Source organism: Protopterus annectens, chromosome 7.part1 (genome assembly GCF_019279795.1).
Source record: "Protopterus annectens isolate FY-2018-M chromosome 7.part1, PAN1.0, whole genome shotgun sequence".
NCBI classification, from domain to species: Eukaryota; Metazoa; Chordata; order Ceratodontiformes; family Protopteridae; genus Protopterus; species Protopterus annectens.
This window is the reverse complement of record NC_056740.1, coordinates 332,146,744-332,161,471: the sequence shown is the minus strand read 5'-3', so window position 1 is coordinate 332,161,471 and position 14,728 is coordinate 332,146,744. Positions and strand designations below refer to the sequence as shown.

General features: G+C 38.9%; 1 protein-coding gene across 1 annotated transcript in view; it reads right to left on the bottom strand.

The window, feature by feature from the left end:
- Positions 1-9,296: 9,296 nt before the first annotated feature.
- Positions 9,297-14,728, bottom strand: part of DALRD3 (DALR anticodon binding domain containing 3) — a 1,074,922-nt gene continuing 1,069,490 nt past the window's right edge. Inside the window, exon 13 of the mRNA XM_044078747.1 lies at positions 9,297-10,314. Coding sequence (XP_043934682.1) covers positions 10,195-10,314 — 120 coding nt within the window. The 3' untranslated portion in view covers positions 9,297-10,194. The remainder of the gene's footprint in view (positions 10,315-14,728) is intronic.

Below are 14,728 nucleotides of genomic sequence, written 5' to 3'. Positions count from 1 at the left end.
GAGGTATTTCCGCTGCCTTTTCAGTTGTTGCAGATGTCTTGAAAGGTAAATACCAAATGGGGCGTTGTATTCTATAATGGGGCTAATGAGGGATGAGTACAGTGGGACAATGACCTCCTTTTTTCTGGATGAAAAGCCCTTAGTGATGAGGTGTGCCACATAGAATTTGCTGACTGTTGTGGCGATGTGGTTATCAAAGGTGAGACCACTGTCCACCTGTGTCCCTAAGTCTCTTATCACACTTTCAGTGTTTAGTGTACTGCCACCTATGTGGTAATTCATGGGTACATGTTTTTTCCCAAAGGGGATAACTATACATTTCTTGGCATTTAGCTTGATCCCGTGGCTCTGGCACCAAGCATCTGTTTCTCTAAGGCCCTTTTGTAGAATATCCACATCATTTGGGGATTCAATAATGGCTCCCAGTTTGCAGTCATCTGCGAACTTTGTTAGCCAGAGTCCCTTAGTAATGGCCTATACTTCAGAAAAGTATATGCCAAACAACAGCAGTCCCAGGACTGAACCCTGAGGTACTCCATTTGTCACTTGTCTGGAGCTGGATTTGGAGTCGGCTACTTTTACAGTGTGGATTCTGTCAGTAGGTCAGTTGGCAACCCATCGAGTGATGTAGGGATTAATGCTCAGCTTAGTAAGTTTATCTATGATTCCAGAGTGGGGGATAGTGTCGAAGGCCTTGGCGAGGTCCAGATAGGCTGTGTGGATTGTCTTACCCTCGTCGACAGCTCTGGAGTCTGATTCGAAGAAGTCAATCAGGTTCAGGAGACAAGATCAAGCCTTCACAAAACCAAACTGGGTGGGGTCCAGTGTTTGAAGGTTGCCAATGTCTTTGTTTATAAGTTTCATGATAATACGTTCCATGGCCTTGCAGATCAGGCTCATCAGACTGATGGGGCGGTAGTTCCCAGGATCCAAGGTGGATCCCCCCCTTGTGGAGTGGGATAACTGCAGCTGTGCGCCACTCAGTGGACACGAAACCTGAGGTGAGGCTATGATTAAACATGACACTTAGGTGAGGTGCCAGTTCATTTTGTAGTTCATGTAGTACATAGCCCGGGATGTCGTCTGGTCCCATGGATGCTGTATTCTTAGCTTTGGAGAGTGCGTTTTTTTACCTGTATGGCCATTATTGCCAGAATTTTCTAATCTTTCGGTATTGAGATGGGCCCTTTAGGGGGTGAGAGGGGGGTGAAGTTGGCACTGAATTGATCTGCCAGGATATTGGCAATATCCTTGGGATCAGTATATTTAATGCCATTCTGTTGTAGCTCAGAGCAGATCTGAGCATTGCCATTTAGATTCTTGACATAGCTATAGAATGTCTTGTGGTTGTCTTTGGAATCTTTGGCAATTTTATTTTCGTAACTAGCTTTGGAGGGTTTTATGAGGGATCTCAGCTTCTTACTGAGGCTGGTAAGGGAGTTTTTTTGCATCCTGGGATTTTCCTCTTTTCTGCAATAGTTTCTTCCTTTTGTTGTAAAGTTTGTTTATGGCAGGGGACCACCAGATTGGTTTCCTTTTTTTGGAGGAATGTCTTGGTTCTATATGGGATGGCACGATTCATGCATGAGTGGATGTGCTCATACAGTGCCTTAGTGTAGGATTCAGCAGTCGAACTTTCAGTTCCCGTCTGCATGGGTGTCATGAAGTTTGTCACTTCTGACTTGAGTAGAATAAAGTTGGCTTTGAAGAAGTTTTTTACGGAGGTTTCCTTACTGGGGGGGGGGGGGATGTGGATGTCAAGGGTGATTAGCTTATGGTCAGACCTGACCAATGAGGGGGTGACCATAAGTGTGGAGCATCAATTTCCCATGTTGGTAATGACCAAGTCTAGGATATTGGAGCCCCCAGGTGGGACTATGGATTAGTTGATCCACGGCATTGGAATTTATGAATTCCAAGAACCGTTGGGCAAAGGAGTTGGTACACGAGTAGTTTTCCCAGTTAATGGCAGGGTAATTGAAATCACCCAGTATTAGGGTGCTTGGTTGTATCTTAATATTTTCCAGTAAGTTTAAAAAGGTGTAGTGAGAATCTTGGGACATGGTGGGGGATCTTTAGCAAGCTACAATTTGGACTGCGGTCTTACCTAGTGCTAGTTGCACCTGGAGAATTTCAGATGCATTGTGTTGGGCAACTAGCCTGGTGGTGTGAATATCCTTGGTGAATATGGACAACCACCTTTAGTGTTTTTGTCCTGGTTTGGTGGCCGAAAAGTGTGGTAAGAGTTGTAGCCTGGTACGGCAGGGGTGCTCTCTGGAGCCTTGAACCAGGTCTCAGTTACTGCACAGATATCAATGTTTTCCATTTTTAGGAGTGCCTCGAGAGAGTGCATTTTGAGGTTTAAACTTCTGGTATTGAGTAGCATTACCTTCAGATTTTGCATGCTTGTACCTGTTACGGTGGTGGTTTTGTCCTTTGAACTTTGCCTAAAAAAGGCACTATAGGGGTGGCAAGAGCCTTAGCCAGTAACCTGAATCCCAGGGGCGACAGGTGCAGACCATCTCTGGCAAAGCATTGTGGTCTGTCGATCATGTCGTCCCAGGCAGACAGATACTGGATCCACTTTGAATGACACCAGAAGCTTAGCCAATTGTTGAAGTCAATCATTTTGTCCTTATACTGAGGTATCATTCTGGGCAAAGGCAGGATGCTACTCAGGGCTAGGATCATACCTGCCTGGGCCACATGAGAGCTCTTCCATGTCTATTTTCATGTAGCCCAGGGAGGTACGTCTCAAGTCATTCACTCCAACATGGACAATGACAGAGTCATATTTGTACTTCTTGTGGAGTGACCTGAGTGCATGCGTTATGTGGTGGATCCTGGCACCTGACAGGCAGCTGACTAATTTTCTCCTTGTTCAGCCTGGTGAGGGGGACATCAGTGTGCCTGACTATAGAGTCACCTATGACTAAAATGTTGGGTATGTTGTCTTGCCTTACGGGCTGTTGTTGGGTGGCACACTGGTGCTGTGAGCTATGTGACACTTTGGTTGTGATTGGTGTTTGCTTGCGTTTCAGCTTCAGAGGTCCTTGTTGCTTGGGCAGGTTACTGTTAGGGGCCTCCGCATATGAGGGTTGTGTTGCTATGTGAGGGTGTTGGTGGTCTGGGTTTAGAAGGGCTATGTGTTGCTTGAGGTATAGTACAGGTGTTAACCTTCTCCTCTTGACTGTCTAGCACAATCTTGGGTGGAGAGAGCTTTGCTTCCAGTTTTGCTATGTAAGTGCATCTCTCGCAGGTTGTAGTGTTGGGTGGTAGGAGGAGAGGGTTGTCTGTGTATATATGGCAATTGCTGCATTGCCCCAGTATGCCCAGATTCACCAGGTGGACAGGAGAAATCACCAGAAGCTGACCCTTGGACATGCTTGGTTTGGTGCTTTTTTTGTAAAGTACAAGAGCTGTTTTCCCTTACCTTAGCAAGATACTTTGCAATTACAGACTGTTTAGTGCCTACAATGAATTTCTCCTTATTAACAAGGAGAGCTGAGTGCTTGTATCAGTTAATGGCTTCCTAGTGCTTTCCAGCAGGTTTTAGAGCAAGTGCTAGTCACAGGGATGCTTAAAGGTATGATGAAAACAATGGTTTATCCTAAACACTGCAGTGTGCACTAGATAAGTTAGATGTGAAAGTTGGTAACTTAAGTTTTAACTGTCTAAAAAGTTAAGTTTTAGTGGAGAGTCACTATTTTTAAAACAGCAACATAGATTGAAAGGGGGTGGTCACTTTTTTATTCTGGTACTATGGAATACAGTAGGATGTCCAATAAATTTAAATAGTTGAAGGGGGGTGATTTCACAAAATGATAATTTTGCACTTACTCACACAAGCCAGTAAAAGCAGAGAAGAAATGAGATATATGGTCAAATTAAAATAAGGGGCAGGCAACTAGAAAGACAGTGGTGTTTTTCTGCCTGACTCACAAGAGACAGAGCTGTGGTCTCTTTTCAAGTTTTAATATGCAGTTAAAAGCAGAATACAAGTAAACACAAGGTAAAGAAAACAAATGTATTCAAAATAGAAAAGGCAATAAAGTAGCACAAAATGCAACAAATAAAAAGCAAATTAACCTTTCCCTCACAGCAAAGTGTAGCAGAGTCTGGGTGAGCCTTTCTAGTAAAGCTCTGAAATGTTTTATTTTACCCCTTAAATAGAAGGTTTAGTTCCTAGCTCCACCCCTCAGTTCATAGATGATTAACGTTAACTGACCTGTTCTATCTTATGTGTGAGTCCTTAATTGATCTGTTCTGATTTCTACATGACTCACAAGAGACAGAGCTGTGGTCTCTCTTCAGGTTTTAATATGCAGTTAAAAGCAGAATACAAGTAAAACACAAGGTAAAGAAAACAAATCACAGTATTCAAAATAGAAAAAGGCAATAAATTATAGTTTTATCTAGTCTATGCTTACATGGCATTTTATTTCTTCCCATACTTTCCCTTATTGCCCTGTTTTTGTGGTACAACTTATTAATTTAGCTGCATAATAATAAATCCTTTTATATTATATCACATGAAGTTCTCTTAATAGTCTTAATTACTGTGTTCGTCTGTTTTACTAAACTTCTAATGTTTTGTGTCTTATTTATATTCTGTAATCTATTTCTTTTAATGATCTTGAAGTGTCTTATCCATCTGTATTAAATCAAGCAGCTCTTCCTTTAGATATTTTTCTTCTAAACTTAGAGTACCTTCTTTGCTCTCAGTTTCCTGTGGGTATCTTACAGAAAGTTCCAGAACATCTACCAGTGACATATTGTCTTCAGATGCACCCTGCTTCATCAGCTGTTCCTTCATATGGGAACTCATTGGCCTGTCGCTCTGCAACACTGCCAGCATTAGAGCTACCACTGTTTCCTGCTCCTGCCGTTGTTGTGCAATTTCAACTGAACATTTGTAATGATCTCCTACATAAGGCTCCAGAGAATCACTATGTGGCAAGTCTTCAGGTGCCTCCCACTCCTCCTGTTTCTCCTTAATCTGGGGACATACTGTGACGTTACTGATCTTCTACACTAAATCCTTCACTTCATAGATAATCCATAACATCAGTTTCTATTTATTTTAGCTTCTCCTTTACTAATCTTCTTTTCTACTTCCCCCTTTGTTTTTTTTTTGTTTTTTTTGTATTGTGAAATTTTCAATGTCTGGGTGACTTTATCTATATTTCTCCTGAAATATTTTGGAGCAGCATTTTTATATTGATTAGTTTCTAAATTTTCACCTTACCAAATCTTTTTTTCAGAAACCTGCTGCTCTACTTGCTGCTCCTTAACCTGTGGATTCTATCTGGAAATTCTGGGCTTCTTGCATAATAGTAACAACACATAATGTCTTCCTTATCCTCAGTAGTCTACTCTGTTATTGTTATTGCTCTCTTTCTGGCCTGTCTGCTATTGTGGTTTCTGTGGACTACTTCTTTCTTTTACCATGGGGGGGGGGGCATCCTCCCCCTGAGCCTAGCCTAACCCCCATTGTAGGAATGCTTCCATGTCCTTAGGATTCTACACTGCCATTTTTTCCAGTGCAGGCATAAGTGTTTACACCAGGATTAGGCACTTTTTATCTTGCGATCTGTGCACCCAGCTGTCTTTTTTTACTTTTATCCTACCTCTCTCCATGATATGTAAAATACAGTCTATATATCAGTATTTTCTTGATGACACTTTGTGAAAACAGGGTCCACAACATGAACGTACTCACCAAGACTTGAGGATGAATTCAGTTCCAGCAATACTACTCTCCTTTTCTTGCTAATTTCATTTCTCCATTTGGACTCCATACTAATCTCTTTTTTTGCTGATTTCATCTCTCCATTCAGACCTCTTCTGGAAATTTTGAAATTGTCCTGGAAAACCTGCCTATCTTCAAAAACTGGTCATTAAGAATGCTCTACATAAGCTCATTCTTAAAAGAAGACAAGAAAGATTTGTTGATTTTCCAGAACCTAGCCCACAAAGAAAGACTGGAACAGGGATAGGTGAGAGAAAAAGGACAATACTAAAGTAACACAGGAGAGCACCTTCTTGTCTAATTTGCCCAAAGCCTTGGTAAGGTGGAATGATGTTGTGGTCTTTGGAACCTGTACAGGACAGAAGAGATTACACAGAAATCTGTCCAAGAATGATAAGTTTGGATGTCATTCCACTCTTTCAGGATTTCAGGACATCTATCTTTGTATGAGATCTTTGTATGAGCAATGGGTCTGGAAAATAGATGCTTACAGATTGCAAACACTGACTCCCTCAAGAGAGGTTGCACTGGAATGATGCAATGCTACTTATCTTTCTTCTTCAGAAGGCCAACGAACAACAGACCAATCCACAGTGGGCGTCATTAGCCTGACAGCCTATTTAATGGAGAGGAATTATTTGGATAGGAGATATAGGGAAAAGAGGTCTCATAATCCTAATCTGTATTATATATAAGGAGGCAGCATTATCCTTAGAATTCCCTTCCCTGGGGGAAGTTGAGGATCAGACAGACTTTTTACCCCTAGCTTCTGCACAGGGTGACCTACCACTACTTAAAATATAAGGGGATAAGCACATGACAGACAAGAATATGACATTGGTTGAAAAGGTGCCAAGACTCATGGCAGTGCCTGGTCATGAGAGACCTATAATGAGTCAGGCATTGTTTATCAATCCATGCTCAATAAAGGGGAGCTCCATCTGTGAGGACAGAAACTTTTCCAACACATCTTTTAACCTAACCGCTTAAAAAACTTGAATTTTGCTTTCTTGCTATAAGAATATTTGGCACAGGGGTTACAGCTTGAAAAGTGTTTGAGGGAAGACAGGATTCCTGTTGCAAAACAGCAGGAAGACGGAAGCACTTATTTAGTTGTATTCTCTTTATTTGATTAGGGTGTGTTGAAAATTTTTTGCCCCTCAGGATACCTCCAACAGATGTTGCAGAATGACTGTCATGATATTTAGCTCTGAAGCCTTGATCATCGAAGGAACAGTGTTGTTTAGTACTTGTTCTTGAAAAAGGGAAACTTCTTACCTCGTCAGTAAATCAAGAATCTGAAGTCATATAAAAATAAAGCATCTATGCTCTTGTCTTAGTTTTACAAATCATAAATAATGACACTTACATCAGGACCAAAAAGCACCCCAGGTGAAACTGATAAGTTTCTTATTTCAATAGCAGCATTCTCTGGATAATGCTGTAGCCACAACAACAAACCTAAATTAAATAATAAGCAGCACGATAAACACATTTATATAAATGTAGGGAACAAAATAAAAGCAACATTTTACAAGTTCAGTATCTTAGCAATGTTGTGGCTGCAGTGGTGCAGCAGTTAGTGTTGTTGCCTCACAGCAAGAGGGTCTCTGGTTTGATTCTCGGCTGGAGCACCTTCTGTGTGGAGTCTTCAGCTCCTCCCTGTGGTCAAATGAGTTTTAAAGACATGCAGTAGGTCTGCGTGTGTGTGTGTGTGTGTGTGTGTGTGTGTGTGTGTGTGTGTGTGGGTGCCTTCTGTAAAGGTTGGGTGCCAGGCTGGTAAATCAGCACTGTAAAAACTCCATCGCCAATCAAGCAACGGACCAGTGATCCTCCAGTGATTCTCCTAATGAGAGAAGCCGAAAGAAAATTTATAGTATCTTAATACTGTCAGAGCTCCAACTAGACTGAACAATGGTAAAAACATTCTAATTAATAACATCATTTGGATAACTGACCATAAACATGAACAAAGTTAAAGCTCTTACAACCACAAATCTTGAAGCAAATAATTTATCGGGAAACATATCACCTAGCTTAAAATACTTTTCTGAAGGGCAGAATGTAATTAACAGCAAAAGCCAAATCAGATTTCTTTTTAAAATGTTACCTCTATAAACATCTGACAAAATTCAAAAGTAGTGGTATTAAGATTTTAAACATCATTCTTTTAATTTACGTACCAAATACCACTACTCTGAAAAGAATCAGTGGTATTAGCAGAACCGTTTGAAATACTGTCTTAAGTGAAAAATGCTACTGAACAAAACAATCTCACCCCTGTACAGTTCTCCAAAGAAGCCTGCATAGAGAAATTACCAGAGTTTATTTGTCCAGAAACTTTAATTTTAACTTCACACTGCTCAGATGTGTTTAAAACCACCCACACAAACACCATACTAAAAGAATACAGTCTAGAAACACAGAAAGTGTTGCTGTACAAAGATTAAATACCAAGTGTTAGAATAAATGCATATAGTGCTTCTGACAGCAACTTCTGTCTAGAAACCCTGACTTCAAAGCAAGTAAAACTGCTGTGTTAGTTTTAAGAATAATAACAAAATGGCATGGAATAAAGTCCCCTTAAAACACTGTTACTATAATGGGTCTATATTGAATTAGCGAATGCTTAGAAAAGCGAACGCTAATTCACTGACCCCTTTTAAGCGAAAGCTTACAATCCCGAACACCCGGAACAGAGATTTTTTTCACAGGGCAAAAACTTGCTGGGCCGGTTTCGGGAGTTCGCCATTTCCTCCACTGTGGTGCGATCTTGGAGTTGGTATATTTAAGTAGGGGGGTGTGGGGGGCACAGCCCCCCACATTATATAATGTTTTAAGTTTTTTTTTTCTTTTTTTGTGGACCAGGGAAAAAAAATCGCTGTTTCAGGTGTTTGAGATTTTAAGCTTTCGCTTAAAAATGGTCGATGAATTAGGGTTCGCTTTTCTAAGTGTTCGCTAATTCAATATAGGCCCACTATAAGAGCATGGCTACAGGAACTATCGCTAATTCAATATAGACCCACTATAACAGCATGGCTACAGGAACTATCAGCACCACTTGTGTTTCACTTAAAAACAATGTTACGCTTTGCTGAGAACAAGAAAAACAAAGCAAAACAGTAAGATGATGATAAATTCCAAGAAATATCAAACAGAATGTCACCAACTTTATCCTAAGCAGCAGCAATATCCTTAAAGAATTAACATACCCTGTAGATGCCAAAAACGTTTGTGTGTGGCACTTAGCACACAGGATGAAGGCTATTAATGAGCTACTTCCTGTTGTCCAGTGTTTGATTCCCTCAGCCTCTAGCTACCTAATGTGCAACTATGGGCAAGTCACTTAGATAGTGCTCTGGAGTAACTAGAAATTTGGGACAGGCTCCTCAATGACCTCTTTGATTGTATGTCTAGTAACTACCTATGAACCTACATTCTTCCTTCACTCTAAGAACAGAATGATGTCCAAAAAAATAACTGTTTCTATCTGATGCTTTATCCTGCAGTAAAATGCTATGAAACAATTTCAAACACAAAGATATAAATGTAGAATGCTAATTTACTCGTAAGATGAAAATTTTAAAATTAGTCACTCTAGAAACTTTGAATCTCAGGAAATACTAAAGAGGACTTACAACCTTAGTCATCCAGCTATGAAAAACAAAAACATTTCCTGAGGTAGGTTCAGGATTTCTACTAGGCACTGACTGACAGCTTAGCCAGTAACGGTAGGGCTACTACAAATAAAATTTGAGCAAAACTACCCTTTAAATCGTCTACTTCTCAAAGTTTAAGAATAATTGTGAAGACATAAATGGATGAAATATCATCTTAACATTGTTTTAACTGACAAATCAGGACCACTGAATATGAAATGCCCATAACATGTTTCATGGCAGTCTGACATCACTCAAACAAAACTTCTTTCTCACCTGCAAAGAATGCACTCATTCGTTTCAAAGATTATTCCTCTAAAAGTAAAACACCTCAAAATAAGGAATGACAGAAAAAATATGAATTAAAATTGCTGAATTATGCATCACAATGACAGCACCCTCAGTTAGAAAAACATTCATGATGCATGTTTACACAATTTTATGCCAAAAAAATTTCCAGGAATGGAATATCTCGTATATAAAGGGTGCATTATCTGTACATTGCTTCACTATTGAAAAATAATGCTTTACTTTTATAGTCTATTTTGGCAACTGGGAACAAACAGATCTGTCACAGTCAGTGTCTTCAATTCACATATGTACAGTGTTGTACAACTGTTCTATGAAAGGGAGAAACATTCCATATTAGCACAGGAATGTTTCCAAAGTTTTTTCCCAGTTTAGTACTGGTGTGCTTTTAGAGGCACCCGCCTTATACGTTGGTCTGTCTAAATATTCTGCACCAGTATATCTCCCTGAAGCTATACTTTGAAGAAAAGGCCACTAAATCTGGTTCAGAGGTGGTATCTGCAACGTTTCCAGTGCTGTATGGAAAACATTTCTTACTGCCTTCATCAGCTGTAGGCGAGCAAACATCTGGCTGAACAAGTGAGGTAAAGGCTCCTGCCAAAGAAAAAAAAGAAAAATGTTTAACAAAAGAAATGTCACATTTTCACATGTACATACTACTTTTGTATATCACAACATATCAGTCTTATCAGTTGACTGGCAAGATCAAAAATTTGTTTTAGTTGAATTTATTTGTTCAGGAGGTCAAGTGATCCAATGCAGTGTCTTTTCAACCACACTACAAGACACAAGGGCAAGAGTTAATTCAATACATATGAACAGTATAAAGTAGCCATTCAACCAACATGCTCTTGAGAGGGAGCACCCAAAAAATTCATGCAGATGTAGAATACGCCAACTCTACATAGGCAGTAAATGGAGGACAGGAGATGACCATCAGATCTTTAGAGCTGTGAGACAGAAACCTTAACCTCTAAGTCATAATGCCAGTAAGGGGGAGTGGACATTACTATTTATAGAAGTCCTTTTAATTCTTACAATGCATTAGGGATACTTCTTTTTTTAAAATATTTTTTTGGCTGACCCTGTTCCAACCATGAAGCTCCTTCTTCATGCTTAATAATTCATTCATTTCTCTTCTGACTGGCAGTAGCCATATTACCAATTGGAAGCAAAAACTGTCAAGTGAAGGCAAGCTGTTGTCATCTATGAGTGGTTCAGATTTGTTTGTTAAGCCTTCCCATAGTCCTTCCATGTTACCAACACACAATGACATCAATAAAGATGTATGCCCATGGACAATCAGTGGCAGTAATAGAGAACACTGAAATGAAAGTGTCTTTACATGACAGATGAAGTGTTATGGCAGAAATGTAGTTGTACACATGTGTGCTGCTGTCATGACATTTTAAATTGCTGTCACAAAGACACTATTTCAGTCTAGTGTTCTAAAGTATGCACAGGCTGGCTCCTAATGCCTGTGTATTAGTCAAACCCAGGTAAAAAACTTTCCAGTTTTTCTTAATAATATGTGCTATAAATTCTGCAACACCATTAAAGATTAAAACAAATCCCTTGTTTTAATCAACCTTGCTCATATTAGAAGACCACTGTGAGTTAACCCCTCCATGCAAATAATGAAAATATTTTTTTTTCTGGACAGCCCCTCCTAATAAACATAGATCTTAATTTGTCACTTTCTATTTGAAGTAATTCAGGACTGGATATCATCTGGACAAGTGGGGTCGGAATGGAGAGATAAGTCAGCAAGCAAAGGAGAGCAGTATTGTTGGAACTGAATTCATCCTGAAGTCTTGGTGAGTACCTTCACGAGGTGGACCCTGTTTTTCACAAAATCTCACCAAGACAGCACTGATATATAGACTGTATTTTATATAGCATGTATCATGGACAGAAGTAGATTAAAAAAATAAAAAAGATAGCTGGGTGCACAAGACCCAGGATGAAAAAGTGCCCAGTCCTGGTAGGCAGTGCCAGGATGGGAAAAAATGACAGTGTAGAATCCTCAAGACACAGAAACATTCCTACAATGGGGTTGGGCCAGGCAGAGAGAGAGAATGCCCCCCTGTTGTAGAAGGAAGTAGCAGTCCACAAAAACTGATAGCCCAAAAAACAGCCATAAAGAAGACAGAGTGGCCTGTTGAGGACAAGAAAGAACGTTATGTATTGTTACTATTATGCAAAAAGTCCAGAATTCCCAGACAGAGGATATACAAAAGATTAAGAGAGAAATTAGAGGAAAGAAAAATACTTCTACAAGAAAAACTGTCAACCTTCAAATAAAAAAATGTGTTCATTAATACAACAGATCTATGAAAAACATTATCTAGACCAAGAACCATTGCTCTGTCTGGAAAAAGAAGCAGCTCAGGAAGTGCAAAAGTATAAAGAACAAAATCTAGAGCCTTTTGAATGGTATAAAAATATGGACATAGGAAAGAAAGAGAGATCTGATATGGTGCAATATTTATGCAAAGTAGAAAGCCAAATTAATCAAAGATATTAGAAAAGAAATACAGGTAAAGGCATCCAGACATAGAAAATTTCAAAATAAAAAAATATATATAAGATCACAAAGAAGGAAAGTAGAACAGAAGATTAGTAAAGTCGAAGTTAAAAAACAGAAGTTGAAGTTATGGAATACTTGCACAGTGAAAGATTTAATGTAGAAAGTCTAACACAGGTTATATCACAGAAAGAAGGAATGAGTCCCCAAATTAAGGAGAAACGGGAGGATCAGGACACATCTGAAGAAGAATTATGGACATGGAAAAGAAAAAGAGATTTAATACGGTGGATTATTTATGCAAAGGAGAAAGCAAAACTAATAAATAAAAAATGAGCAGCACCAAAGATATTTGAAGAGAAATACATGCAAAGGCATCTGGACATGGAAAATTGCATAATACAAAAATAAGAAAACAAAGAGGAAAAGTAGAAAAGAGGATTAGTAATGGAGAAATTAAAGAAATAGAAGCTGAAGTTATGGAGTACCTGTGAAGTGAAGGATTTAGTGTAGAAAATCTAACTCAGAAAACACCACAGCAGGATAGAGCAATGGATCCCCAACTTAAGGAGAAACCAGTGGAGTGAGAAGCATCTGATCAGTTGCCATATGAAGATACTTTGGATCTTCCAATAGGAAACCAGTATAAACGTTCAGTTGGAGTTGCACAGCAAGGGGAGGAACAGGAAACTATGGCAACTCTGACGCAGTCAATGTTGTGGAGTGATATGCCAGTGAGGTCCCATTTGAAAGCGCCACAGATGACACAGGATGAAACTGAAGAGAATGTGGCAAAGCAAGATGCTGTGGAATTTTCTATACAATGCCCACAGGAAATGGACAACAAAGAATGTGCCTTCAGTTAAGAAGAAAATTATCTAGGAGAAGAGTTGCTTAATTTAACAGAGATGGACAGACATATTAAGATCAATGAAAGAAATAGACTACAGAAACCCAAAAAGTTAGAAGTTTGATAAAAAAAATGAAAACAGTAACTAGGACACTCCACAGAGATTCACACAATATATTTTTATTATGTATTTATTTAACATTTGTTAACCAGGATAGCCCGACTTGACAGCTAGTGTCCATTTTCAGTGGAGTCCTGGGGAGAAAAGCTCCAAAAAGTTACAGAGTAATAAGTAATACATGGTAATAACAGAAGGTTACATAATTTAAAATATGAACAGTTAAAAAGGTTAACAGTCTAAAACCAAACAAGGTCATACTACAGATATGGAAACACAGCACATTTGTAGAGTAAGCATAAGTACAGTATATGCACAATTAGTTTACATGGTAAGCACATATTTGCAATATTTGCAATATATACAATTAACAAAGTGTCAGTGCACAGTATTCATCGTGGGCATCAAGGACCCACAGCCTACTGTGGGGTGTGGGTTCAGAGAGGACCACTGCAGTTACATAGATGGTTGGTGTAAAGTTGTGATTTAAGGAGGTTTTTGAATATGAATGTGCTGTTCTTACATGAAATAACTTCGATCAGGGCTTTGTTACTGGATCATAGTTCCCTGTTAAAATTGTCGAAGTTTGTTTATATATATATATATATATATATATATATATATATATATATATATATATATACACACTTATATATAGTTACATGTGAAAAGATTGAGCAACTGAAATTTCGAACACCATATGGTTGAGACTTTGTTATTAATTTAGCTGCACAGTAATATATCCTGTTTACTTCTGTTTTAGTTATGTGAAAAGAGCAGCTGAAATATTGATATTTCAGATGATCAATCTCTTCACAGTATTAAAAAAACAAAAATAAAAACAAACAAGAAGACATTACTGCAGGGGGGCAAGCTCCCTGCACCCCCCACCCCCCACTTAAATATACCAACTCCGAGATCACGCTACAGCAGGGAATAGGAATACTTCCCGTTCTGCGCTGTATTGTCGGTGTACCGCAATCTTGGCGTTGGTATATTTAAGTAGGTGGGATGTGGGGGCACAGCCCCCCACATGGGGGGGTGCAGGGGGCTTGCCCTCCTGCAGTAACATCTTCTTGTTTGTTTTTATTTTTGTTTTTTTAATACTGTGAAGAGATTGATCATCTGAAATATCAATATTTCAGCTGCTCTTTTCACATGTAACTATATATATATATATATATATATATATATATATATATATATATATATAAAAACAGAAGTAAACAGGATATATTACTGTGCAGCTAAATTAATAACAAAGTCTTACCACAAAAACACAGGATAGTAAGGGAAAGGAAGGGGAGAAATCAAATGCCATCATGGAGATATCGAATTGAGAAAATTATAAAGCAATTAAGACAAGAAGTGTTACTGTCAGAAGAGTATAGAAGAAGAAACAGATCAACAAAAATACTCAGAAAGATTGACGTGACGTAATAAAAGCAATGTACAGTATTAGAACAGATCAGGATCTATCGACTCACATCTGGGAAAAGTCACACTGCTGAAT